The 26,960-nt window shown below is 40.6% G+C and overlaps 2 protein-coding genes and 1 pseudogene across 2 annotated transcripts; all 3 read left to right on the forward strand.

Annotated features, from left to right (window-relative positions):
- Positions 1–998: 998 nt before the first annotated feature.
- LOC104417628 lies at positions 999–6,263 on the forward strand (annotated as a pseudogene).
- A 4,237-nt stretch (positions 6,264–10,500) lies between these two features.
- LOC104415416 (probable serine/threonine-protein kinase PIX13) lies at positions 10,501–14,135 on the forward strand. The gene is given in 7 exon segments (XM_010026696.3): positions 10,501–10,611; positions 10,764–11,140; positions 12,694–12,829; positions 13,002–13,138; positions 13,544–13,667; positions 13,803–13,947; positions 13,949–14,135. Coding segments are annotated over 7 exon segments (1,170 nt in total). The 5' UTR covers positions 10,501–10,547.
- Positions 14,136–17,302: 3,167 nt separating this feature from the next.
- Positions 17,303–21,894, forward strand: LOC104417627 (probable serine/threonine-protein kinase PIX13). The gene is made up of 6 exons (XM_010028871.3): positions 17,303–17,385; positions 17,547–17,911; positions 20,221–20,356; positions 20,540–20,676; positions 21,085–21,208; positions 21,344–21,894. Exons 1-6 carry the CDS (start codon positions 17,322–17,324, stop codon positions 21,673–21,675), a joined length of 1,158 nt encoding a protein of 385 aa, XP_010027173.2. The 5' UTR covers positions 17,303–17,321; the 3' UTR covers positions 21,676–21,894.
- The last annotated feature ends 5,066 nt before the right edge of the window (positions 21,895–26,960 follow it).

The raw sequence follows: 26,960 nt of genomic DNA on the forward strand, positions 1-26,960 counted from the left end.
TTGACCAATTTGAGGTTTTAGGTGATTAAAATATTAGTTTGTTGTAAATTTATCATAGATGTATCGGTTTAAGATTTTTTGTATATTAATCCTTACTCAATAAGTGCTGCAAAGCACTCTCATGGCTAAAGGGAGATTTTCAATATGGAAGCATCTAATTTTTTGTGCCTCACTGAATGGCTTTCACCTTCTCTCTCATTTATTGTTGGGTTAATATTATGAAAAACCCTAAATTAGTATATCCATGACAAATATACTCAAAACTATTTTTTTGACCACAAAAAATTTCAAACTAATACACATTTGACAAATTTATCCCAAACTGGTATACTTATGACAAATTTACTCGTTATTTCCGTTAAATTTTATTGTCAAATTGCTTAGTTAGATGATACGTGATAGTTGACTAGTGAATTGATTTATAATTTTACTCTCTGTTTGTCATAATTGTACCATTTTTGTAATTTTTTGCTATATAAATCTAATTTAATGGAAGGTATATTTGTCAAGTTTTTTGTGGCCGAGTAGTATATTTGTTACAAGTATAGCAGTTTAGGATTTTTTACAGTTATTTGGAGTAAATTTATTATAGGTGTACTAATTTGAGATTTTTCTTGGAAAAAAATTAATTTAAAGTAAATTTATCATAAGTATATTAATTTGAGATATTGTTTTCCCCATTTGTAAAATATCCACTGCCAGTTTGAACAATAAATACATTGGAATTTTGCGGGATCTCCTAGCTAGAGATAAGAAAATTGATTAGTGTGGACAAGGATGTGTAGAGCTAGGCTGCTTTTATGCCAGGAGAGTGTTCGATGGGCCAGAAAAAAGAAGAAAAAAGATGTACGGAATTAGGAATTTAGCGTGAGTTGATTGACTATTAATTCCATGGCATGATCAAGGAAACAAGATTCGGGAGAGGCAATGAGATATATACATAATCCTGAGAGATATTCATAATCAAGTAGATCTCCTAATAGCGTTAATAGAGAGAAATGGGAGTGTGTTATGGTACTCTTGTCTTCCCTACTCCTAGCTTTACTGGTTATCCCAGATCAGGTACTCTTAAAAGTTTTGGAAGTTTTCTCTATCAGTATATCTATCCTGTCTCTGTAAAATGGATCTTTGTGCTTCAGTTAGGAGTCTTTAATCTTCTTCTTTTCATCGTCTGAAGCAACTTTCTGTGTTTTTTTGTGTTTTCTTGGAAACTACAGGAAGAAGTTGACAATCAGCAGTTCGTCATCCTCTGCAGCCAGCAGTAGCCGTGACTTTTTGGCTGCCCGCGACAATCAGGCCTCTGGAGATGGAGTGGTTTTCGCAGACCCCAACTTGACCGTCTTCAGTTTCGCAGAGTTGAAAGAGGCAACCAAAAATTCTGGACGCGATATGGTGATTGGAGGAGGAGGATCATGTCTATAAAGGGATCCTTCATGGGAAGAAACAGTCCGTAGCTGTGAAAAGATTAAAACCGGGTAGCATCCGTAGCATCCAAGGGCATAGAGAGTGGCGGATAAGAACTAAGTCGTCTTCATTTTCCTTTCTTGGCAGATAAGTATTTTGCTCTGTCAATTATAAATTGAAGTAACCCAAATGTATGATGGTTCAAATGGGAGCTTGTCATGCCAAACTAAAACGTGTCAATAAGCACCTTCAATGTGAAAATATCAGGAGCAGTAATACTGGACTTCCTGAATCGGGATGGCTATGTAAACGCAAATCCAAATGTACTTCAGTTGATTATCCTAGGATTTTTTTAAGTGGTGGCCTTGCCTTGCACTTTTGTTTTTGAAAGGGCCCTTGTAGGATTGCATCTAATTTTGGTTATAGAGAGATCAGATATTTCTGACAGTTTATTGATTGCTTCATCGGCTTTGTTAGGATGCAGAATGATGGCAGCAGGCAGCAGGCAACAGGATTGCTGGTGCCTGACTCAGGTGTTTGGTATTGCCCACACATATGTTCACGATCCTAGTGAGGTCTTCAGTTATCTAACAAACCCAACATAAGCTATTTTGCTTCGATCATTCCGATAGAATGGAGATAGCAAAGATTGAATTATTTTGTTCTTGAGATTATCCAGTCACTATGGTCCTCAGCAGATTAAATTATAAGGCTCCATTTAGTTAACAGCGACGAGCTTTCTTTTTGCATTTCTTTAACTTTGTAATGGACTAAATAAACCCATACCCATAGAGTTGCGAGAGTGAGTGTCGCCAATGGCTGGTGTGATGCTAACTATTCGAAGTGCCTACTAAGTGTAATACGATTGGAAGAAATGAAGGAATTGCGCAAATCTAAGTTCACGGTCTTCCATCCATGTAATAATCACCCTTTTTAAAGTGTATCATAGCCCCTAGGAGACCTGGTCAGCCTCATCAGCCTCGATGGACGGAGTCATGCAACCTTCCTTCGAGCAAATTCTGCTTCTATATTCAAGAACTGCCACTAATTGCAAGGCTGATCAAACCATATAGGGTGGGTACACCACTGCAAGATAAAGTCACCAGTTTGATCGCAAATTATAAATGGTTTCAGTCACAAATTCCAATGATTCTGCGTAGCTACTGCTGGTTCATGTGAGCTAGATACTTTCTACAGAGCTAGTATGACCTGAAGTACATTTTACCAATATTGATATGTATTTTATATTACAGGATGCACAATGACCATGAGTTGTCAGTCAAAGTACTAGTTGAACTGAACATTTCATCGGGAGTTAGGTCTCAGCTCCCATTTGTACATTTTGTTTCGATATCAACTATTCCATTGTGATTGTTTCATTTCTTTGACCAATTGAAGCTTAAAGGGAAAAACATCTATCTGGTATAGTTTGGGGGCTTCCGTTTCTTTCATATCTTTTACTACTGACCATGCGTGAGACTCTCTTTTGCTTATTTTCTTGCAGAGGGAGATAGACTTTCTTGGAAGGCTATCTCACCCTAACCTTGCCAAGCTCCTGGGATTTTGTCAAGAGGATAAAATTTAGCTCTTGTTTATAAGTTCATGCCAAGGACAATTTGGAGTACCAGCTATTCGAAGTAGGTGGTCTAATCATTGTGAATTTCGCAAAAGTCTCCTTAAGGATGCCAATTGTTTAGCATATCCTCTTGATAAGTCAATAGTCATAGTTGATGTATGTGCCTATTTCAAAATTTAGTTTGAACATGTTCTTGATTCAAGCATTACTTACATTTTCACTATCCGTTACTTTGGTACAGAGGGCTCCACTGCTCGTCTTCCATGGGATGTATGCCTCAAGGTTGTGGTCGGGGCTGCCAGAGGCCTAGCCGTCTTGCACAGTTTTGAGAGGCAAATAATATTTAGGGATTTTAAATCTTCAAATATTTTGCTAGATGGGGTTAATACTTTATCCTCCTTATAATGATTAAGGTCTTGTATCATAAAATTCATATGAACTGTATCGTTCAACTCAAATTCTTGGGAGAAGTATAATGGCGACAATGACATGTCTAGTATCTCACTTCAAAGACTTGGAATTGTGTCCTCTTACCAAGAGAAAAGAGTCATAATAGCGAGTGGAGATCCTATGTTTCCCTCTGCTTAATTGATGAAAGAGTTATAGTTGATTGCAAATCCATCCTTCTTGGATTTGATGTTAAGTTCAGAACACGAGACATGACCATTAACCAGTCCCCGGCTACTTTTAGTTATGTCCATATTGTTTTTTGTTAAGAGTTTGCAATTGATTTTTAGACTAGAACTGGAGCCTAATCCACTGTCCGGTTCTTCTGCAGTCTTACCGGGCCAAACTCTCGGACTTCGGATTGGTGCAGTCTGGTCCTCGAAGGGGCACGTCACATGTTGCGACACAGGCTATGGGTACCTATGGTGATGCTGCCCCTGGATACGCAGCAATTAGTAATTTTTTCATTGCAAAGTGCATTTTGGTGACTTAGTGCTAAAGGATGTCCAGTCTTGAATTTTGACAATGACATCGGGAGGTTATTTTCTGATGCTTCTTGTCACACTCCAAAACTACAAAGGATGGGGATGATATGGCCGTCCTTCCACACGAAGGACACAACCTCAAATATAACCAATAACCTGATATCAACTTATATATCTCAAACCATGTATATACATATAAGATAAATAAAAAAAGTTGGTTGTAATATCAGAGTTTCTATAATCCACCAAAAAGAAATATACAATTAGAACTTAGCTAATATAACCACTAGCAACAATTATGTATACCAATTCCTTTAAACTGTACCCAAAAATAGAACTCCCAAAAGTTTCCCACCGACGGCGCTCTCATTCTATTCACCGCTAATCGAGGAACCTAAAAAGATTAAATAACGAGTGGAATGAGCAACAACAACTCAATGAGTAGTACATATATTCTAAGCAGATCGAGCAACTACTATGCACATATACAAAGCAATACCAAATTTCTTAACGCCAACTTAATATATAAAATACATATCGAATCATATAAGTGTTATTTCTTATCATCAAAATTTTATACTAATATGAAAAACTTATTTAAATCACCATCAAAAGTCAAGAATCAATGGTCAAGTCCATTGAATAATCTCCATCAAATATCACATATTAATGGTCCATCTATTGACTAATCTATTGCTCAATATTCTACCATGGTCACAACACAACGCCTAATGATAAGGCCATCAAGATTTCTCCCTTAGCAATCCACCTATAAAGCGGGTGGCTCGGCCCAAAAGGATATCCTAAACCTGGTATGTATACCTCAAAAACCCTCAATCGGTTCACAGTTATATTGAGCATAAATAATTATCCTCCAATACCATAAATCCAATTCAGAAATCAATATCTTAAACCAAGCAAATAACATTTTGCAGCATAGCCCATCATCTATTTCCTATCCATTTCTCAAATCATCATAAATCTTTCCATAAATCAGTCGCAAAATAATTATATATATTACTCCACGAACTTTGTATGACATGCTTTTCAAATATTCATAATCAATCAAAGAGTAGCAAATGCTTGATCCGGCTTTTATGCAATAAAAATGCTCCTCAATTCAATACACACACACACTTTTCAAGACATGGTTTTACAAAACTAAAGAAGATATAGTACCATTCACCTCGTCGTTTACGACCAAATGACAAACGACAATTGTATTATTGAACTCGTGGCCCAATCAAATAACCTAGGAATAATATTAAAATCAAATAAAACTCTCCCAATCAAATAACCTAGGAATAATATTAAAATCAAATAAAACTCTATCTCAACTACGAAAAAACTAAATTACGTCTTAACTCTAACAAAAGGACTTCTACGCTCTAAAAAATCGCACAACCAAAGCGATTGTTCAAGTTGTTTGTGATGCGGAGTTTAAGCGCAATACTTAGTTACGCTATAACTTCCTTCTCCAAATCCCATTCCGAACGTATTTATAGTCAAAAGAAAGCCCTTCAAACATACTACATGAATCCCAATTTGATTGTCCCAAAATCAAGCTGAAAAATGACAAAATACATTCATTGCGCACAAGAAATTTTGAAATTTTGTTTCGGGCAAACTATAAACTCAAATCACGATTTGTAAAATCCTATGGCTTCACAACACCCTAAACTATGATTTCTATAAAAATATGCAGCTCAACGACTCCAAAATCTGACTTTGCCGCTTGGTTTTCCAAAAATTACGAATTTGAGTCCTAAACCAGTAAATTACTTTGATTGGATGAACGAGGAGGGGCCTAATATCTTACCGGGCACTGTGATATGAAGTTGAGTCGGGTTGGCAAGGCATCCATGACGTGCACGTGCCAAAACCCCTTTCATTTCTTCCTCTTTCTCTTCTTCTTCTTCTTTCTTTTTTGTCGAGGAGCTCTCATCTTCTATTTAGCCGAGCCCCCTCCCTATCCTTTTTGCTTTATTGACTTTTTAACTTCTTTTTCTTTTTCTTCTTTTGGGGCCCACTAGCCTAATATTCCACTTATCTACAACATCACATAAAACTTTTGAATTTTACGGGGCATCTCTATGTAAAGAGTGATGTTTTCAGTTTTGGCATTGTGTTGCTTGAGATATTATTGGGTTTGAGAGCATATGATCCGAGCGGTCCAGCAGGCAAGGCTAATTTAGTGGGGTGGGCCAGACTACTTTTATGTAGTTAAAAAAAAAAAAAAAAAAAAACCAAGGACAATGATGGACTCTAAATTGAAGGGCAAATGTTATACAGACTCTGCACTCCAGATAGCATAGCTAGCTTTAATATGCCTCCGACCGGAACCTAATTAGTGGCCTTCCATATCTAAAGTCGTGGAAGAATTGGAATCAATAGAAGCAACCAGTGCTAATAGAATACTACTGAATGCTTGATTTTATTTGTTATGTTGCGTACTTCATGTGATCGGATCAAAGTCTTGCTTACCAGGATTAATCTTGGGCTTTGGATGTTCTTTCCCATTATACCCAGTAGTTACTAGGTGTTGTGTTTCCTTGTAAGCTCTTTAGAATATTCACACGTGTCCATCATTATGTGCATCAACTTGTGAATTGAGATGTCGAGATTATACTTTCTTCAAGAGGGGAACGGTTTTGCGACGGCTAATCCTTAATTTTGTTAGCAATCTAAGGTTTACCAAAAGAAGTCCGCAGCTCTTCAAGAGTCCAAGCTCTTTGTTCCTTTTCATGCTCAGGCTTTGAACATCAGCAGAGTCTCATTCCTTTTTTTGTCAAGAATTTGTTCCTGTAGTACTCGGCCCGCCACCAATGTCCATGAAGTATTATGCTGTTCGGTCCGTTATCGTAGTCATTTTTGAGCTCTAGGACAAGGTTGGGTTACTGATTGACTCATTTAAAGCAAAGAGCTATCCAGTTATTCGTTAAAAATGAACAAGACATGTAATTTGGTGCTATTTCGTTGCATCTAAGACATTTTTTAATTGTTTCGTCATCATTTCTTGGTTTCCTGGAACATAGATAACAGCAAATTGGAGGCGGGACTTCAGCGCAATAATCTAGGCTCAATCTAGATACAGGCTATTGAACATGAAAATAACAATACAGTGTCAAAAACACAAATCATGGTATACAAAGATTCGTAGGTTTTTGGAAATCGAAACCTTGACACAAGACTAATAATGTTAGCTTAATCAATTTCTCACTAGCGCAATGTACATCATCAGGTCCCTTATATGCTAAGGGACCGTTGCTTACATATGAAGTATGAACATGTAAGTTCTATAAAAAATTGCACTTCGTTTTTTCAAGAATTACAATATCCTCGATTCGTGCAAGATTACATGCTAGTATTAGATGAAGTTGAATTGAAATTCTCTCAAAATGTTATCTATCCTATTTCTATCTCATGCAGGACTAGAGTGACGAAATTCTATTCCGTTCGACAGAAAATGCGCGTCTAAAACTGGGGATCATTTCCCACGGGCTCTTCGTGCGTCCCTCGTCTCCGCAAGAGTTGCTCCTCTCCACATCTTTCTCACCTAACCAGGGCTTCTCCATCTCACGCCTCATCTCCAAAGTGTGGACAATCCGGGCGAGAGCTTGCAAATTTTCTGTGGGCAGAGGGTGATTTTGGACGGATGATAGGCGGATTGCGGCGGGGCGTTGATTATCTCAGGGGTGGTTGCGGTGGCGGATGAGGAGGAGGCTGGGTCATGGCTTGGCTAGGGTTGCGGCTGGGGCTCTGGTGTGGGTCTGTGCCTGGGTTTGTTCGCTCATAAGTTCAGGGCTCGAGGTGAAACAGGTAACAGCTAACGAGCAATGCGAATGGTGACGCGAGAGGCGGAGGGGGGCGGTTTCCCGGTGGTCTGGAGTCAGGAAGAGCGAGGGATCGAGGGCAAAGCGTGGACTAGAGAAGAAGGTGAACACAGAAACGAGTGAAGAATCAAAGGCCTAGCTTCGCAGTCAGAACGGAGCCCAATCGGAAACACAACTGGACAGCACCGGAATCTTAACGGAAGGAGTGAACCGGGTCGCGGTCGATGAGGAGTAATTGTGACGTGAGGATGAGCCGGAAGAAGTGGTGTTGATTGGAGATGGAGCGGCCGTGGTGGGATTAGAGGAACTCAGCAACTTTTGAAAGTCAAAACTCAAGCCGAACTCCGAACCGCACAGAGCCGAAGAAAGAACACAAAAGCCTCGCTCGCTCTCTGTTCTCATTCGCAAAAGCAGCTGCCACGTAGCTCCTCCGGAAGCACCCGAGCCCGATCGAAGAACGCTGCGGAGTCCGACGCAGCGCGGGAGACTCGGGAACCCACAGGCAGAGCCCGCGTGCAGTGAAACATGAGATTGAATTTGCAAATTAGTCCATCTGACCTTTGCGGACTTGGACTCGAGCTTTAGGTTGCACTGACATGCGACATGGACATGCGATACGATATGACACATGATACGTCGTTTCTCAAAAATAAAAAATTCCGACACTAAGACATTTGTATATTAAATAAATATTTTTATTTTTAATTAATTTGATTCAAATTTATAAATAAATAATTAATTAAAAAAATTACAATGAATTTATACTAGTCGTTCAAAATACAATACTTTTATTTTTTGAAATTATTTTTTAATTTCATTTAATAATTTTTTTGTTAAAATAAAAAGCCCCCAATTTCTTTTCACTTTTTTTTTCCTCCACCTAACAAGCTATCAGCTCGCGTCACTTCCCCCTCCCTCCAACACGCCAAGTCCCCTTTTTACTTTTTTATTTTTCTTCTCAAAACCCTTGCAAGGCCTTCTTCTTCTGCTTCTCCTCGCCGCATGACGCCTTTCCTCTCCTCTTCCTCTCGATCTCTGCAGATTGGGACTCAACACTAACAAATCTTGATGACATCCATTGTGATGAAAAAGACCAGGATGGTGTTGTCTTGAATTACGATGCTAATTTCCCGTATCATGCGAGAGACCGGCATCTCATCTCGTAAAACAAACGTCGAGAATGCCGAGACTTGATCCATGAGATCGAGTGCAAGTTCTCGAGATTTCTCTTTCCTAGAAAAGGTTATATATTCATAACTATCAGATCTTTGCTCGGTGGGCTGCTAATGCCTAGCCATGTAGAAAGGCTTGATTTCATGGAACCACGGCAGGAAAGATCGAGCACGCGACTTTCTTGTCACCGTGGTTGTTGAGGGCTGTTTAGGCTGGTGCAGTTGTGAAAAATGAGAGGTTTCCGCTCATAGCGCTGAAAACCCCGAATGGTCTCGAACTCAGCAAACTTAGGCGTGCGAGATGGCCCAGAGTAAACTTCAAGTTCGATCTTCCACCGGTGACGTCAGTGCCCGGATTGGCACATAAGCCAGGGATGGAACATGGTCCCTGTGCGCCAAGAGACCGCACACTGCCGCGAACTCCTCCTCCTCCTCCTCCCCCTTGCCACCGTCGCCGCCCTCCCCCACGCAAGCCTCCCTCATGAAGTTCCTCCTCACGGTCCTCACCTCAGTCTCTACTCTTTCTCTCGCCGTCGCGGGCTCCCCTTCACTCATGCCCTCGCCTCCACCCTCGGACACACGTGTCGAAACGTATTGACAAAAGTTGACCACGTGTCGACAAATCCGACATGTAGTCAACGTGTGCCCAAGCTCTAGCGTGTTGATGTGTCTGACATGCTCCGACACGTGTGGGACACGATTCGGAGGCCGTGCAACATAGCTCGAGCTACGAGGGCCCGGGCAGTTGGGAACCTGGGCTCTGTACATACGCGTTTCCTTGACTGTCGGTGTCCAAGTTATTAAAGCCTGAATAATGCACGTCTATTTTGGAAAAGAATAGGCATAATAGTACTTTTTCATTTCGTGTTGCTGAATGTTTGTGAATGGATGGATACCCTGCAAGAAAGCAAAAACCTGACGTAACCACACGAAAGCAGATAATGGAATCAATTTGTCCCTTGGCTTTATAGGACTATTGCCAGCTAAACTGACAGCAAACTACTTCCATGAAAAACTCGTTACTCGATTGTTGGATTGCAAAGGCAAGATGCCCCATAGAAAAGAATTAACATGGAGTGCGGTGCAAAACCCTCCATAGACATTGACGTCTCCACCAAATGGAATTGAACATGATCTTTCCAAATTGATTGACTCTGATGAAAAAAGCATCGACCTTTTATTCCGGCGTTAGCAGGGCAGACGACTTGCTGAAAAGTAAGAGGAAGCTTGGTCTTGATCGACTTTATGGATTTCTACATTCTACTGAGTGGAAGTTAATTTTAAGACGGAGCGTGACCTATTTCTGCTTCCTTCTCCGTTTTCTTTATCATTATTTTTTTTTTGGAGTGGGTCCCACCACCTTTGACTCCAATGTTACGGGAAAAGTCCACCGGGAATCAATATATGGATTCATTGGAAATTTGTGCGATCTGCTTTGGGCATAAGAAAATCTACTACTGTGGAAAATGATGTGCGAAGCCAGGTTGGCTCTCTACCGTGGTTTTAGGCGGCAGAAAGAAAATGTCCGCACCGAGCGCCTTTTTAGGTGGTCTCACTTCTCGAGAGGAAACAGGATTGGGTAGAGGGAAGGTAGCGAAAAGACATAGTTTTTTTGAGAGAGACGAGAGAGATGGGGGTGTGCTTTGGTACTCCTGACTTCCCTTCTCCTAGCTTTACTGGTCATCTCAAATCAGGTACTCTTTAACTTTTTTCCTAGATAATTCTTTATCTTTACATCCGTGTAGTCTCTTTAAAGTGAATCTTTGTGTTGGAGTCTTTAATGTTCTTCTTGTTATGGTCTGAAGCAATTTTCTCTGTTCTTTGTTTTTCTTTTTTGAAACTACAGGAGCGAAGTGGAAAATCACTACTTCATCTTCTTCTGCAGCCAGCAATGGCCATAACTTGCCGGCTGCCCGCAGTAGTTCATCATCTTCTGCAGCCAGCAAGGCAGCCAGCAATAGCCATGACTTGCTGGCTGCCCGCGACAGAAAGGCCTTCGGAGATGGAAAGATTGTGGCGGACCCCAGCTTGACCGTCTTCAGTTTCGCAGAGTTGAAAGAGGCGACCAAAAATTTTCCAGTCCATGCGCTGCTTGGAGAGGGAGGATTTGGTCGTGTCTATAAAGGGATGCTTCATGGGAAGCAACAGTCTGGAAGTAAAGAGACTATAATAGCTGTGAAAATATTAAACCGGGATGGCACTCAAGGGTATATAGAGTGGCGGGTAAGAACTAAGTCGTCTTCAATTCCGTCTTCAATTCCTTTCTCGTAAAACAAATACTTTGCTTTGTCAATTACAAAACCAAAGCAACCCAAATGCACGATGGTACTGATGGGAGCTTGTCATGCCCACTCAACTGTGTCAATAAACACCCTCGCTGTGAAAATGGCAGGAGAAATACTTGACGACCTGAATTATGATGGCTATGTAAACGCAAATCCAAATGTATTTGAAGTTGATTAACCCAGGATTTCTATAAGTGGTGGCCTGGCCTTTTAATTTTGTTTGTGAAAGGGCCCTTGTGGAATTGCATCTGATTTTGGTTATAGAGAGATCAGATATTTTTTAGAGTTCATTGATGGCCTCATCAGCCCTCGGTGAGGCCGCGCCTTGTCGGCTGAGCCTTGGCTGGGTGAGCGGCCTCGCCCAGATCTGGGCGAGGCTGAGCTTGCCCAGCAGCCGGTGGGGCTCGACCTCATTGGGCCACCATGAGGTCGAGTCCCGCTGGTGGCTGGGTTGAGCCTTGCCCGGTCGGCGAGGCCAAGCCTCGCCCGTGGCTGGATGAGCCTTCAGCGAGTTTGCCGGACCTCGCCCAACCGGTCGTTGGCGATCGGCGGCGGCGGGCAGCGGCGATGGCAATGGTTGAAGAAGAAGAAGAGAGAGGGAAGAAGAACAAGAAGAAAGAAGAGAGAGGAGAAAAAATAGGTTGGCTTGATTTTGAAATTGTTCCCGGGAACAAAGAAATAACTTTTTTTTTACTTCTCAATTCTATTTCAAATCTACTTCCAAGAACCAAAAAATAGAAATTTGTTCCCGAAAATAAAAATGTTACTAAACGGATTTCTATTCCAAATCTACTTCCATGAACAAAATAATAAAAATTTTCACTGTTTGGCCGGTTGCCAAACGCGGCCTTTGTATAATTCGATTGCAAGGAGTGAAGAAATTGCACAGATATAAGTTCAGTCTTCCATCCATGTAATGATCAACCTTTTCGATGTGATCATAGCCCTTAGGTAACTCGTCTTTCCGACCTTCTTTGACTAATGCAATGCGGTTCTTTTCATAGTGAACTTGTTTTCTTCTTCCTTCGAGCGAATTCTCCTTCTATATTCAAGAACCGGTAGGGTGGATACACCACTGCAAGATAAAGTCATCAATTTGATCGCAAATTATAAATGGTTTCAGCCTCAAATTCCAATGATTTTGCATAGCTACTATTGGTTCATGGCGAGCTAGATATTTTCTACAGAGCTAGTATGACTTGAAGTACATTTTACTAATATTGCTATGTATTTTATATTACAGGATGCACAATGATCATGAGTCTTCAGTCAAACTACTAGTTAAACTGAACATTTCATTGGAAATTAGATCTCAGTTCCCATTCTGTACGTTTTGTTTCGATATCAACTATTCCATTGTGATTGTTTCGTTTCTTTGACCATTTGAAGCTTAAGGAGAAACATCTACCTGATTTAGTGTGGGGGCTTCCATTTCTTTCATATATTTTACTATTGACCATGCGCGAGACTCTTTTGCTTATTTACGTGCAGAGGGAGATAGGCTTTATTGGAGGGATATCTCACCCAAACCTTGCCAAGCTCCTGGGATTTTGTCACAACGATGAAAATTTAGCTCTTGTTTATGAGTTCATGCCAACTGGCAGTTTGGAAAACCAGCTATTCAGAAGTAAGTGGTCTAATCACTCTATAAATTTCGGAAAAGTCTCCTTAAGGATATCAATTGTTTAGCATATCTACTTGATCAGTTGATAGTCATAGTCGATTCATGTGCTAATTTCAAAATTCAGGCTGGTTTGAAGAATTACTTACATTTTACACTGTCCATTACTCTGGTACAGAGGGCTCCGTAGATCATCTTTCATGGGATGTACGCCTCAAGATTGCGGTCGGGGCTGCCAGAGGCTTGGCCTTCTTGCACGGATCCTATAACATGATACACAGGGATTTCAAAAGTGCAAATATATTGCTAGATGGGGTGATTATATTATCCTCCTTGTAATGATTATGGTCTTGTATCACAATATTCATAAGAACACTATCATCATTCTAGTCAAATTCTTGGGAGAAGGATAATGATGACGATGACATGCCTAATATCTCACTTTTAAGACTTGGAATTTTGTCCTCTAACCAGGAGAAAAGAGTCATGATAGTGAGAGGAGATCCTACGTTTCCCTGTGCTCAACTTATGGACGGGTTATAGTTGATTGCAAATCCGTCCTTAGATTTGATGTTAAGTTCAAAACCTGAGACAGGACCCTTAACCAGTCCCCAGCTGCTTTTGGATATCTCCATTTTGTTTTTTGCTAGATTCGCTAAAGTTTGCAATTGATATTGAGGCTGGAAACCGAGTCTAATCCGATGTCCGGTTCTTCTGCAGTCTTACACAGCCAAACTCTCGGACTTTGGATTGGTGAGGTCTGGTCCTCCAGCGGACAAGTCACATGTTTCAACACAGTATATGGGTACTTGTGGCTATGCTGCCCCGGAATACAGAGCAACTGGTAATTTTTCCGTTGCAAAGTGCTTTTTGGTGACTTTGTGCTGACTGACGCTCGGTCTTGAATTTTGACTATAATATGGGGAAGTTATTTGCTGATGCTTCGCTGAACATCACATAAAACTCTTGGATTTTACAGGGCATCTTACTGTAAACAGTGATGTTTACAGTTTCGGCATGGTGTTGCTTGAGATACTAACAGGTTTGAGGGCGTATGATCCGAAGCGTCCAGCAGCCAAGGCTAATTTAGTGAAGTGGGCCAAACCACTCTTATCCAGTAAAAAAAGTGAGGACTATAATGGACTCTAGATTGAAGGGCAAATATTATGCAGACTCTGCACTCCAAATAGCACAGCTAGCTTCAATATGCCTCCAACGGGAACCTAAGCAGCGGCCTTCAATGTCTGAAGTCGTGGAAGAACTGGAATCAATAGAAGCTGCCAGTGCTAATAGAATACTATGGAATGCTTGAATTTATTATGTCGTTTGTACTTCATGTGATGGGATCCAAGTCTGTTGCTTCCCAGGATAAATCGTGGGCTTTGAATGCTCTTTTCCACTGTACCCAGTAGTTACTAGGTGTTGTGTTTTCTTGTAAGCTCTTTGGAATGTTCGTACTTGTCTATCATTGTGTGCATCAACTTCTGAATTGAGATGTCGTGATTAGACTTTCTTTAAGAGGGGAACGCTTTTTTGATGGCTAATCCTCAATTTTGTTAGCAATCTAAGGTTTAGCAAAAGAAGTCTATAGCTCTTCAAGAGTCCGAGGTGAACATGTTTTTACTTCTATAAAAAAATTGCACTTTGTTTTTTTTTTTCGAGAATTACAATATCCTCGAATCGTGCAAGATTACATGCATGCTAGTACTAGATGGAGTTAAATTGAAATTCTCTCAAAATGTTATCTATCCTATTTCTATCTCATGCAGGACTAGAGTGAGGAAATTCTATTCCGTTCAACAGAAAATGCGCGTCTAAAACTGGGGATCATTTCCCACGGGCTTCTTCGTGCGTCCCTCGTCTCCACAAGAGTTGCTCCTTTCCCCATCTTTCTCACCTAACCAGGGCTTCTCCATCTCACGAGTCATCTCCAAAGAGTGGACAATCCGGGCAAGAGCTTGCGAATTTTCTGCAGGCGGAGGGGGGATCTTGGACGGTGGAGAGGTGGATTGCGGCGGCAGCGGCGGGGTGTTGATTGTCTCAATGCGAATGGTGATGCGAGAGGCGGAGGGGGGCGGTTTCCCGGTGGTCTGGAGTCAGGAGGAGCGAGGGATCGAGGGCAAAGCGTGTACTAGAGAAGAAGGTGAACACAGAAACGAGTGAAGAATCAAAGGACTAGCTTCGCAGTCAGAACGGAGCCCAATCGGAAACACAACTGGACAGCACCGGAATCTTAACCGAAGGAGTGAACGAGTCGCGGTCGATGAGGAGTAATCGTGACGTGAGGATAAGCCGGAAGAAGTGGTGGTGATCGGAGATGGAGCAGCCGGGGAATTAGAGAAACTCAGTAACTGGAAAGTCAAAACTCAAGCCGAACTCGAATCGTATCAGAGGCGAAAATTAAGAACTCAAAAGCCTCGCTCGCTCTCTGTTCTCATTCGCAAAAGCAACTGCCACGTAGCTCCTCCGGAAGCACCCAAGCCCGATCGAAGAACGCTGCGGAGTCCGACCAAGTGCGGGAGACTTGGGACACTACCGAGAGAGCCCGTGTGTAGGGAAACATGGGACTGAATTTGCAATTTGGTCCATCCGACCTTCGTCGACTTGGACTCGAACTAGAGCACCAGGATCCGGACACAAGCATTGGCACGGCCTCGATAAACCAGGGCCCAGGCAGTTGGGGACCTTGGGCTCTGTACGCGTTTCCTTGATTGCCGGTACCCAAACCACTGAAGCCTGAATAATGCATGTCTATTTTGGAAAAAAATGCATAACTTTTTTACCAAATGATGGAAAATACTTTTCGAGTCTTTTTGAGATTCAGTTAAATACCAGAAAATATTATCATTTTTTAGGAAAATTACAAAAACATAACATTTTTCACAAATTTCATGAAAATTCAAGATTTGAAAAATATTTTTTCAAATAATGATTAGTTATATCGCTTGCAAAAAAGAATGAATGAAATTTTTTTCATCATCCATGAAAATAGTAGGCATTAATTATTGTTAAAATTGAAAACATTTTCCATTGACTAATTTTTCTAAGCAATATAACTAATATTTTTACCGGAAAGTTAAACATTTTCCATTCACTAATTTTTTTCCAAGCAACATAATTAATTATTTTTTCTTTTCTTTCTTTTCCTTCCTTTCATTCTTCTTCCTTTTGGCCGGTTGTTGGCCTCAGCCATGGTCGACGACTGTCGATGAGGGCCAACTTTGTCGAAGCATTGCCGGCCCTTAGCCGGTGAGGTCAAGCCATGGTGAGGCTCGTTGGCCCGAGCCTTATCATGGTTGGGTGAGGTGGAGCTCGCCTAGATCCGATGAGGCCGAGCTCACCCAACCATCGGCGAGGCTCAACCTCGCTAGATCTAGGCGAGCTCCAGTTTGCCCGGCCAAGTTGAGGCCAAGCCTCGTTGGTGAGCCTCGCCAATCGGTGCAAGGCTCGACCTTGCGAGGCTAGGGCGAGGCCGACCTCGCGTCGCCTGGGCGAGGTCAAGCCTCGCGGTGGCTAAGTGAGGCTCTAGTGAGCTTGCTGGACCTCGCCTAGTCGGTTGTTGGCCGCCGCCGTGGTCGGCGACCGGCCATAAAGGAGGAAGAATGAGAGAAAAGAAAAAAGAAAAAAAGAAAGAAAAACAAGAAAAAAATTAAAAATTAAAAGAAACAACAAAGTTATATAATTCTACTAAATGCATTTCTATTTCGAAAATAGAAATTTTGTGTAGTTACTAAGCATGTTCTTATACTTATAAATTATTTTTGGGAATAGAAACAAAAAATACTATTTCTGATAAAAAATTATTATCGAAAATAGAATCATTATTAAACGTGTCTTAAGCTGATGGCAAACTACCTCCATGAAATACTCGTTACTCGATTGTTGCATTGCGAAGCAGGATGCCTCAGAGTAAAGAATTAACACGGAATGCGGTGGAAAATTCTACAAACCAAATGGAATTGGACATGATCTTTCCAAATTGATTGACTCTGATGAAAAGGATCGACCTTTTATTCCGGTGTTAGCGGGGCAGACGACTTGCCGAAAAGTAGAGGAAGCTTCTTCTCGATCGACTTTATGGATTTCCGCGTTCCGCTGAATGGAAGTTAGTTTGTTTTAAAACCGAGCGTGCCCTTTTTCTACTTGCCTTCTCCTTTTTCTTTATTTTCTTCATTTTTTTATGTGGGCCCCATCACCTTTGAAAAGTCAAAATTACGGAAAAAGTCCACCGGGAGTCAACATATAAATGCATTGGAAATTTGTGGGATATGCTCTGCGCGTAAGAAAATCAACTGGTGTAGTAAATGATGTGCAGAGCCAGGTTGACCCTCTACCGATGATCTTAGGTGAACCAGAAAATGTGGCACCGCCCATTTAGGTGGTTTCGCCTGTCTATACTGTAACATCAAGTCAACATCCCCTTCTCCCGAGGAAATAAGATTTGGTAGAGGCAAGGCAGCGAAAAGACAGTAGTTTTTGTCGAGAGAGAGAGAGAGAGATGGGGGTGTGTTTTGGTAGTCCCAACTTCCCTACTCCTAGCTATGCTGGTCATCCCAAATCAGGTACTCTTCAAATTTTTTCCTATATTTATCTTTATCTTTACGTCTGTGTGTAGTCTCTATAGAATGAATCTTTGTGCTTCAGATTTGAGTCTTTAATGTTCTTCCTGTTATCGGCTGAAGCAACTTTCTCTGTTCTCTGTCTTTATTTTTTGAAACTACAGGAGCGAAGTGGAAAATCACCACTTCATCATCTTCTGCAGCCAGCAATAGCCATAACTTGTCGGCTGCCCGCACTACTTCATCATCTCCTGCAGCCAGCAATAGCCATGACTTGCCGGCTGCCAGCGACAAAAAGGCCTTCGGAGATGGAAAGATTGTGGCAGACCCCAGCTTGACCGTCTTCAGCTTCGCAGAGTTGAAAAAGGCGACCAAAAATTTTCTACCCGGTGCGCTGCTTGGAGGAGGAGGATTTGGTTGTGTCTATAAAGGGAAGCTTCATGGGAAGCAACAGTCTGGAAGTAGAAAGACTATAATAGCTGTGAAAGTATTAGACCGGTATGGTGCTCAAGGGTATAGAGAATGGCTGGTAAGAACTAAGTCGTCTTCAATTCCTTTCTCGGAATACAAATACTTTGCTCTGTCAATTACAAAAACGAAGCAACCCAATTGCATGATGGTACTAATGGGAACTTGTAATGCCCAACTCAATAGTGTCAATGATTACCCTCGTTGTGAAAATAGTAGGAGAAAAAATACCAGACAACCTGAATTTATATGGCTATATAAACGCAAATCCAGATGTATTTGAAGTTGATTATTCCAGGATTTTCTATAACTAGTGGCCTTGCCTTGCAATTTTGTTTGTAAAAGGGCCCTATTGGATTTTTGCAGAAGTGTGTGCGCACAAGTGTGTGATATATGGCAAGGGAGCTGAGAAATGACAAGCGACAAGCTAGGATAGTTGGGGGATATAGATTACGGATACGAGGGAAATAGTTTTATTTAATGAACAAAATAGTTTGATGGAGGTATTGGTAGAGGAGAATAAGAATATGGAGTTTACAAGCTCATCTCCTGGATATAGGGTTCACCCCATAAGAGTTACGGTGGAGGTCTAAGACCTCTCACGGTGGAGGGTTCACCCGCACACTGCATGAATGATTCTAGGCTCTATTTATAGAGCAACTCCACCAACTTTAGAGACATCTGCTGATTCATATTCTTCCCTACTAAGCATACTTGTTTTACAAGAATACATTTAGAAGCTATTTCCTTTAACCGACTTTCCTTGTTCACATGTCTCGATTTTTAGACTCTCATGCACGTACACTTCTCTAGCTTGTTCTAGGATTTTCCTTGATATCTCTTCACAAATTCTTCATGTTCAACTTGGATTCTTCATCTTTTCTTCTAGATACTTTTCTGTTGATGCAGTTGGCTTCAGCTTTGACGAGTAATTGACTTAGCTTGTTCCCACGTGAGTCTTCTAGGTTCAGCTAGCCATTATTGACTTCCAGCCTTAGTTTTGATTTCTCTTCTACAATTTTGCAGCCAGATTCTTCTAGTTTGCAAGCTGTATGTTGCTTGGTTCTAGTTGTCCATTTTTCTTGATTCTTCTTTCTTCACGGTTTAGCAATAGTTTCTAGATAGTTTAGAAAAAATGGATCACAATTTCCAACAGGCCCTTGTAGGTTGCATCTGATTTTGGTTATAGAGTTCATTGATTGCGCCATCGGCTTTGCTAGGGTGCGAAATGATGGCAGTGGGCGACAGACAACACTATTGCTGGTGCTTGACTGAGTAGTGTTAATTGTTTGGTGATAATACCTAAACATATATCAACGATCCTCGTGAAGTTTTCAGTTATCTAGCCCCACTTTAGTGTACACAGTGTGCATTATTTAAGTTTAAATGAAGTCAAAGAAGAATGTACAAAGAGATTTTGATTCGATCATCCCGACAGGAAGGAAAAATCGAAGATTTAGTTACAGTTGAAAATATGCTTTTGGGTTTGTTCTTGAGATTATTTGGTCACTAAGGTCCTCGGCAGATTAGATTATAAGGCTCCATCTAGTTAACGGTAATGAACTTTCTTTTTGCATTTCTTTTATTTTGTAATTGACTAAAAGTAAACCCATGCCATGACAGTGCGTGTGGCCATTGGCTTGTACGATGCTAACTATTGGAAGAACCTACTAAGTGTGATTTGATTGCAAGGAATGAAGAAATTGTGCAAATAGAAGTTCAGTCTTCCATCCATTTGATCATCGACCTTTTCGACGTGATCATAGTCCCTAGGAGACTTCGTCTCACCCATCGGCCTTGATGGACGGAGTCATTCAACCTTCTTTGACTAATGCAATGTGGTTTTTTCCATAGGGAACTTGTTTTCTTCGTCCTTCGAGCGAATTCTGCTTCTATATTAACTGAAACAAATTGAAAAGCCAATCCAATGATATAGGGCGGATACACCACCGCAAGATAAAGTCACTAGTTTGATCGCAAATTATAAATGTTTTCGGTTACAAATTCCAATGATTCTGCATAGCTACTACTGGTTTCATGCGAGCTAGATATTTTCTACAGAGCTACAAATATGACTTGAAGTACATTTTACCATTATTGATATGTATTTTATATTACAGGACGCACAATGACCCGAGTCTTTGGTAAAACTACTAATTAAACTGAACATTTCATTGGGAATTAGGTCTCAGTTCCCATTCTATACCTTTTGTTTCGATATCAACTATTCCACTGTGATTGTTTCATTTCTTTGACCATTTGAAGCTAAGGAGAAAAAAATCTACTTGGTTTAGTGCAGGGGCTTCCATTTCTTTCATATCTTCTACTACTAACCATGTGTGAGACTCTCTTTTGCTTATTTTCGTGCAGAGGGAGATCAACTTTATTGTAAGGCCATTTCACCCTAACCTTGCCAAGCTCCTGGGATTTTGTCAAGAGGATAAAATTTTAGCTCTTGTTTATGAATTCATGCCAATGGGCAGTTTGGCAGACCAGCTATTCGAAAGTAAGTGGTCTAATCACTATTTCAGAAAAGTCTGCTTAAGGATGCCAATTGTTTAGCATATCTAATTGATCAGTTCATAGTCATAGTCGATGCATGTGCTAATTTCAAAATTCAGGCTGGTTTGAACACGTATTTGCTTTTAAGAATTACTTACATTTTACGCTGTCCATTACTTTGGTACAGAGGGCTCTGTAGATCATCTTTCATGGGATGTGCGCCTCAAGATTGCAGTCGGGGCCGCCAGAGGCCTGGCCTTCTTGCACAGTTCCTGTAACATGATACACAGGGATTTCAAAACTACAAATATTTTGCTAGATGGGGTTATTGTTTTATCCTCCTTATAATGATTATGTTCTTGTATCACAAAATTTATATGAACTCTATTATCATTCTAGTCAAATTCTTGAGAGAAGGATAATGATGACTATGACATGCCTAGTATCTCACTTTGAAGACTTGATATTTTGTCCTCTGACCAGGAGAAAAGAGTCATAATAGCGAGAGGAGACCCTATGTTTCCCTCAGCTCTACTGATGGACGGGTTATAGTTGATTGCAAATCTATCCTTCTTAATTTGATGTTAAGTTCAGAACCCGAGACAAGACCCTTAACCAGTCCCCAGTTGCTTTTAGATATCTCCATTTTGTTTTTTTGCTAGATTCACTAAAGTTTGCAATTTATATTTGGGCTGGAAACCAAGTCTAATCCACTGTCCGGTTCTTCTGTAGTCTTACACGGCCAAACTCTCGGACTTTGGATTGGTGAGGTCAGGTCCTCCAGAGGGCAAGTCACATGTTACGACAGAATATGTGGGTACCTTTGTCTATACCGACCCTGTATACATGACGACCGGTAATTTTTCCATTGTAAAGTGCTTTTAGTGACTTAGTGCTGACTGACGCTCGGTCTTGAATTTTGACAATAATATCGGGAAGTTATTTTCTGATGCTTCACTGCAACATCGCGCAAAACTCTTGGATTTTACAGGGCATCTCACTATACGGAGTGATGTTTATAGTTTCGGCCTGGTACTGCTTGAGATACTAACAGGTTTGCCGGTGTATCATATGAAGCGTCTAGCAGGCAACACTAATTTTGGGGAGTGGGCCAGACCACTCTTCAGTGAAAAAAAACTGACGACTATAATGGACTCTAGATTGGAGGGCAAATATTATGCAGACTCTGCACTCCAAATAGCACAGCTAGCTTTAATATGCCTCCAACGGGAACCTAAGCAGCGGCCATCCATGTCTAAAGTCGTGGAAGAACTGGAATCAATAGAAGCTGCCTGTGCTAATAGAATACTATGGAATGCTTGAATTTATATGTTATGTTGTTTCTACTTCATGTGATGGGATCGAAGTCTGTTGCTTCTCAGGATTAATCTTGGGCTTTGAATGTTCTCCATGGTACCCAGTAGTTACTAGGTGTTGTGTTTTCTTGTAAGCTCTTTGGAATGTTCGTACTTGTCTATCATTGTGTGCATCAACTTCTGAATTGAGATGTCGTGATTACACTTTCTTTAAGAGGGGAAAGCTTTTTTGATGGCTAATCCTCAATTTTGTTAGCAATCTAAGGTTTAGCAAAAGAAGTCTATAGCTCTTCAAGAGTCCGAGCTCTTTTGTTTCTTTTCATGCTCAGGTCTTAAACATCAGCAGAAGCTCATTCCTATTGCTGTCATGAAATTGTTCATGCGGCACACGGCTCGCCACCAATCTCCAGGAAGAATTATGCTGTTCGGTACATTCTCATCGTTCTTTTTGAGCTCTGGGATAAGGTTGGGTTATCGATTGAGTCATTTAAAGTAGAGTTGCCCAGTAGTCCATTCCAATCGAACAAGATGTAATTTGGTGCTATTTTGTTGCAGCCAAGATATGTCCAATTGTTTCGTTATCTTTTCTTGGTTCCCTGGAACATAGATAACAAATTGGAGGTAGGACTTGAGCACAATAATATAGGCTCAATCTGGGTACAGGTTGTCGAACATTGAAACAAGAATATAGTATCAAAAACAGAAATCATGGTATACAAAGATCTATAGGGATTTGGAAACCGAAATCTTGACACATGACTAATGTTAACTTAATCAATTTTTGATTATCGTAATGTATATCATCAGGTGCCTATGCTAAGGGACCGTCGCTTACGTATGAAGTATGAACAAGTTTTTAGTTCTATAAAAAATTGCATTTCTTTTTTTCGAGAACTAAAGTATCCTCAAATCGTGCAAGATCACATGCTAATATTAGAAAAAGTTGAATCGAAATTCTCTCAAAATGTTATCTATCATATTTCTATCTTATATAGGACTAGACATGAAAATGGTGCATTTTGGGTCCAGAACTGGTGCCATCATTTAACTTTGAGTCATAGTATATATTTAATTGCGCGAACTTGTTTTCACTTGTAACCAATAACTTACCTTTATGGACCATAGCTTGACTATATGGTCCGCAATCGTAATTTGAAAATAGTAACACTCAATAAATAATCGATTATATAAGATAAGTTAGTACTCTTTATTCGAATATTGTGATTTACCTCCAAAGTCTCCTAAGGTTGAACTTATGCAGGCATGCTCTTTCACGGACATGCATTGGGTTTACATTCTCCCTTTTTCCCTTTCCACGAAACAATGCCCAAGTAGAACAACGTTCTTTGTGTTGCCGCTCAATACAAGAGGTAAAGTTGATTGTAGATACTCTTTCGCGTCCCAAGAGCAACGTGTCTACCAATTTTGCCATAGGGTGTGGGTTCTATGAATCTAAGAAGTAGTGAGAATTCTTGATTAAATCCCATCTACGCAACATCTTTGCGATAAAAAGGGATTTATTCCAAATATTCAATAACTTGATTTATAATAACGAGGTTCCTTTTTATTTCTTACCTTATGTGCCTTTCTTTAATTTGGAGGTGCAGCTGGGAAATCGGGACAATGCCTCCTTCATGTATGGTAACCTGGTGCCATGGAAGGCCTACTCCCATTTTGGCTCTCATACGTGCCGCTTCTATGGTAGCAGCGGGTGTTTTTCTTGGAGCTCAACTTCTTTCTCTTTTTATAATCGTATTTTACGTTCAATGTCCATCAGGACCATTCCTTCCCTGGCAAAGTAACCACAGAAGAGACACTTCCCTACACGTTGCTGCTGAAGTAAGATGCTTTGAAACAACTCCGCACTGCACTATGCAGCGAGAGAAATTGCTGGTTGAAGAAGATCATGAACCGTGTAACATTTTTAATGCTGCCGATGAATCCCCACTTTCCGTGGCGACTGCACAATGGGCTTATCAAATTACTAGGCTGATGTTAGATGCATCCCGGTCGTTGTCCTCTTGTAAGGGCCCTAGAGGAATGAGTGCTTTGCATGCGCTGAAAGTATCCCAAGGCTCTTACTTATGGGAACCTGTGTCAATTTTCTGCAGGCGGAGGGGGGATTTTGGACGGCGGAGAGGTGGATTGCGGCGGCAGCGGCGGAGCTCAATGTGGTGATTGTCTCAATGCGAATGGTGATGCGAGAGGCGGAGGGGGGCGGTTTCCCGGTGGTTCGGAGTCAGGAGGAGCGAGGGATCGGGGGCAAAGCGTGGACTAGAGAAGAAGGCGAACTCAGAAACGAGTCAACAATCAAAGGACTAGCTTTGTAGTCAGAACGGAGCCCGATCGGAAACACAACTGGACAGCACCGGCATCTTAACTGAAGGAGTGAACCGAGTCGCGGTCGATGAGGAGTAACTTGTGACATGAGGATGAGCCGGAAGAAGTGGTGGTGATCGGAGATGGAGCGGCCATGGAATTAGAGAAACTCATTAACTTGTGAAAGTCAAAACTCGAGCCGAATTCCGAACCGCATCAGAGCCGAAAATTAAGAACTCAAAAGCCTCACTCGCTCTCCGTTCTCATTCCCAAAAGCAGCTGCCACGTACCTCCTCCGGAAGCACCCGAGCCCGATCGAAGAACGCTGCGGGGTCCGACTGAGTGCGGGAGACTCGGGACCCCACAGGGGGAGCCCGTGTGCAGTGAAACATGAGACTGAATTTGCAATTTAGTCCATCCGACCTTTGTGGACATGGACTCGGACTCGAGCTAGAGCACCGGGATCCGGCACGAGCATTGGCGCGGCCTTGATAAACGAGGGCCCAGGCAGTTGGAGACCTTGGGCCCTGTACGCGTTTTCTTGATTGCCGGTACCCAAATCATTGAAGCCTGAATAATGCATGTCTATTTTGGAAAAAAATGCACAACTTTTTAACAAATGATGGAAAATATTTTTCGGGTCTTTTCAGAGTTCAGCTAAATATAAAAAAAATATTATCATTTTTTTAGGAAAATTACAAAAATTAAAATTTTTCATGTGAATTTAATGAAAATTCAAGATTTGAAAAATATTTTTCCAAATAATGATTGGTTACATTGCTTGTGAAAAAGGATGAATGAATTTTTTTTTATCATCAATGAAAATAGCAGGCATTAATTATTGTTGATAATGAAAACATTTTCCATTGACTAATTTTTCTAAGCAATATAACTAATCTTTTTTTCTGGAAAGCTAAACATTTTCCATTCACTAATTTTTCTAAGCAACATAATTAATTATTTTTTCAGATTTTTTTTTGTTTAAATCTTAAGTTTTCCGTGAAACAAACATATGCCAAGATGAGAGCTGATCTTCCTTCATCACTTGCCATCTATAGGCTTGAGAAAGGAACGACTGAAACAAATTGGCGATTGTGCTATGTAAATGAAATGATTTTTTGTCCAATCATTATTATTTTATAATGGCGTTTTGGGAATGTTTGTGAATGGAAGCTCTGTAAGAGAACAAAAACATGGCTTAAACATGCAAAAGAGGATATGGAATCGATTTTACTCTGGGCTTTATAGGACCATTCCAGCTAAGCTAACAACGAACGACTTCTATGTAATACTGATTATCTGACGGTTGGAATGCAGGAAGACGCCTCAGAGAAGAGAACGGTGCAAAACCCTCCATGGACATTGACATCTCCATATAATAGAATTCAACATGATCTTTAAAAATGGAGGACTCTGCTGAAAAAGCATCGACCTTTTATTCTGGCGTTAGCAGGGCGGATGACTTATGGAAAGAAGAGAACTTCTTCTCAATCAACTTTGTGGATTTCTACATTTTAATGGATAGAAATTAATTTGATTATGTGGTGTGTTGCGCAAGATTAGTGGAGAAACTTTAGGATTACCATGCCAAATTTATTAGGATTTGATGCACAATCACAAGGAAATTGAGAGTAAAAGTGAGAAAGAATATTTGAAACACAATATTTGATCCTAATTTACTTTTAAACTAAAGCTACATTGACAGAGGATTCCATTATGATTAGTACATCATACCTCTTTGTTATACCTCTCAATTACAAGAGAAAGAGAATATATATACCCAATAATTATTAATGGGCCCAAGTCCAAACTATTAATAAAATGGGATCAAACTATAAAAATCCTCTAGCAGCTTCGGGTGCTACCCCATGACAGCAGCCAGGGTGGGCCCCATGTTGGAGTGTGGTTCATATTCTCAATTGACAAGATGGCATGAGCTCCTCTGCGAGTGGACGAGGATCCTATGTTGGGGGTATGGTTCATACTCCCTATCGGGAGTCCCTCTCCTTGGTGAATGAACGGGGGTTTGTAGTTGCTCAACAAGGGTCACGAGGGCAACACCTTGAGCCACCAGAAGGCTTATGTAGTTTGAATCCATATTTTATTGTGAATAATCTCTTTCTCTTGTAATTGAGAGTTTTTATATGTAGATGCGAGGTGATTCCATAAATGTAGCCATAATTTAAGAGAGAACTAGTTGTCCCTCAAATTTTCTTTCTTGTTTTACTTTTTATTTCCTTGTGATTGTGCACCAAATCCTAACACCTCATGCCATCTTGTCGAGGGATTATGAACCACATCTCTCCCTCGTGTGTAGGTAAAAACAAAAGGAAAACTCCAATGTACAGTGCATCGTAAGTATCATTACTTTGTCTGAAGGTGCTGAACACTATTGTAATTCTTCTCGTGACTCCCATAATATTGCACTAGCAAAGGTTTCTTGGACATGATCGTCGAGGGGAGGCTACGAATGATAAGAGAAGGAGTTGAGATTGGGTGGGTTCCTCTTCATCACGCCGCTTGCTTTGGGTAGAGTTGAAGCAGTTCAGCTATTCTGGATATGATAACTTTGCAACATTAGACCTATCAAAAGGGTAGGTCGAGTCAAGTTTGAGTTGGAGCATAAATGATCCAACCTAAATCAACTCATTTAATCAGTTTATGACCTATTTATTGGAGCGCAAAATTTTTGACACATATAAGATCTAACCTATTTATAATCCATACCTGACTTATTTAACTAAACCTAAGAAATCTTATTTCTTATGATATTTTGTAAAAAAAATGGTATTGCTAGAACACTTTCCTATGATACAAATTTAATGGATAATCTTTATATATATAAGCCTTTGTTTGTTTCTTAAATATTTTCCAAGAAGATTTTTTTTTTTAGGAAAATTACAATATCTTTTGGTTTTTGCCTCAAATTTGAAAATAAATTAGAAAACATTTTTTGCTGTTTGGTATAAAAAT

Source organism: Eucalyptus grandis, chromosome 3 (assembly GCF_016545825.1).
Source record: "Eucalyptus grandis isolate ANBG69807.140 chromosome 3, ASM1654582v1, whole genome shotgun sequence".
In the NCBI taxonomy this organism is placed as follows: Eukaryota; Viridiplantae; Streptophyta; class Magnoliopsida; order Myrtales; family Myrtaceae; genus Eucalyptus; species Eucalyptus grandis.

What these genes read in the sequence shown, in the direction of transcription:
- LOC104417627 (XM_010028871.3), top strand. Translation starts at nt 17,322, where the DNA reads ATGGGGGTGTGTTTTGGTAGTCCCAACTTCCCTACTCCTAGCTATGCT. An exon ending in AAGGGTATAGAGAATGGCTG is followed by an intron (nt 17,912 to 20,220) that starts GTAAGAACTAAG and finishes ATTTTCGTGCAG; the next exon opens with AGGGAGATCAACTTTATTGT. An exon ending in CCCTGTATACATGACGACCG is followed by an intron (nt 21,209 to 21,343) that starts GTAATTTTTCCA and finishes TGGATTTTACAG; the next exon opens with GGCATCTCACTATACGGAGT.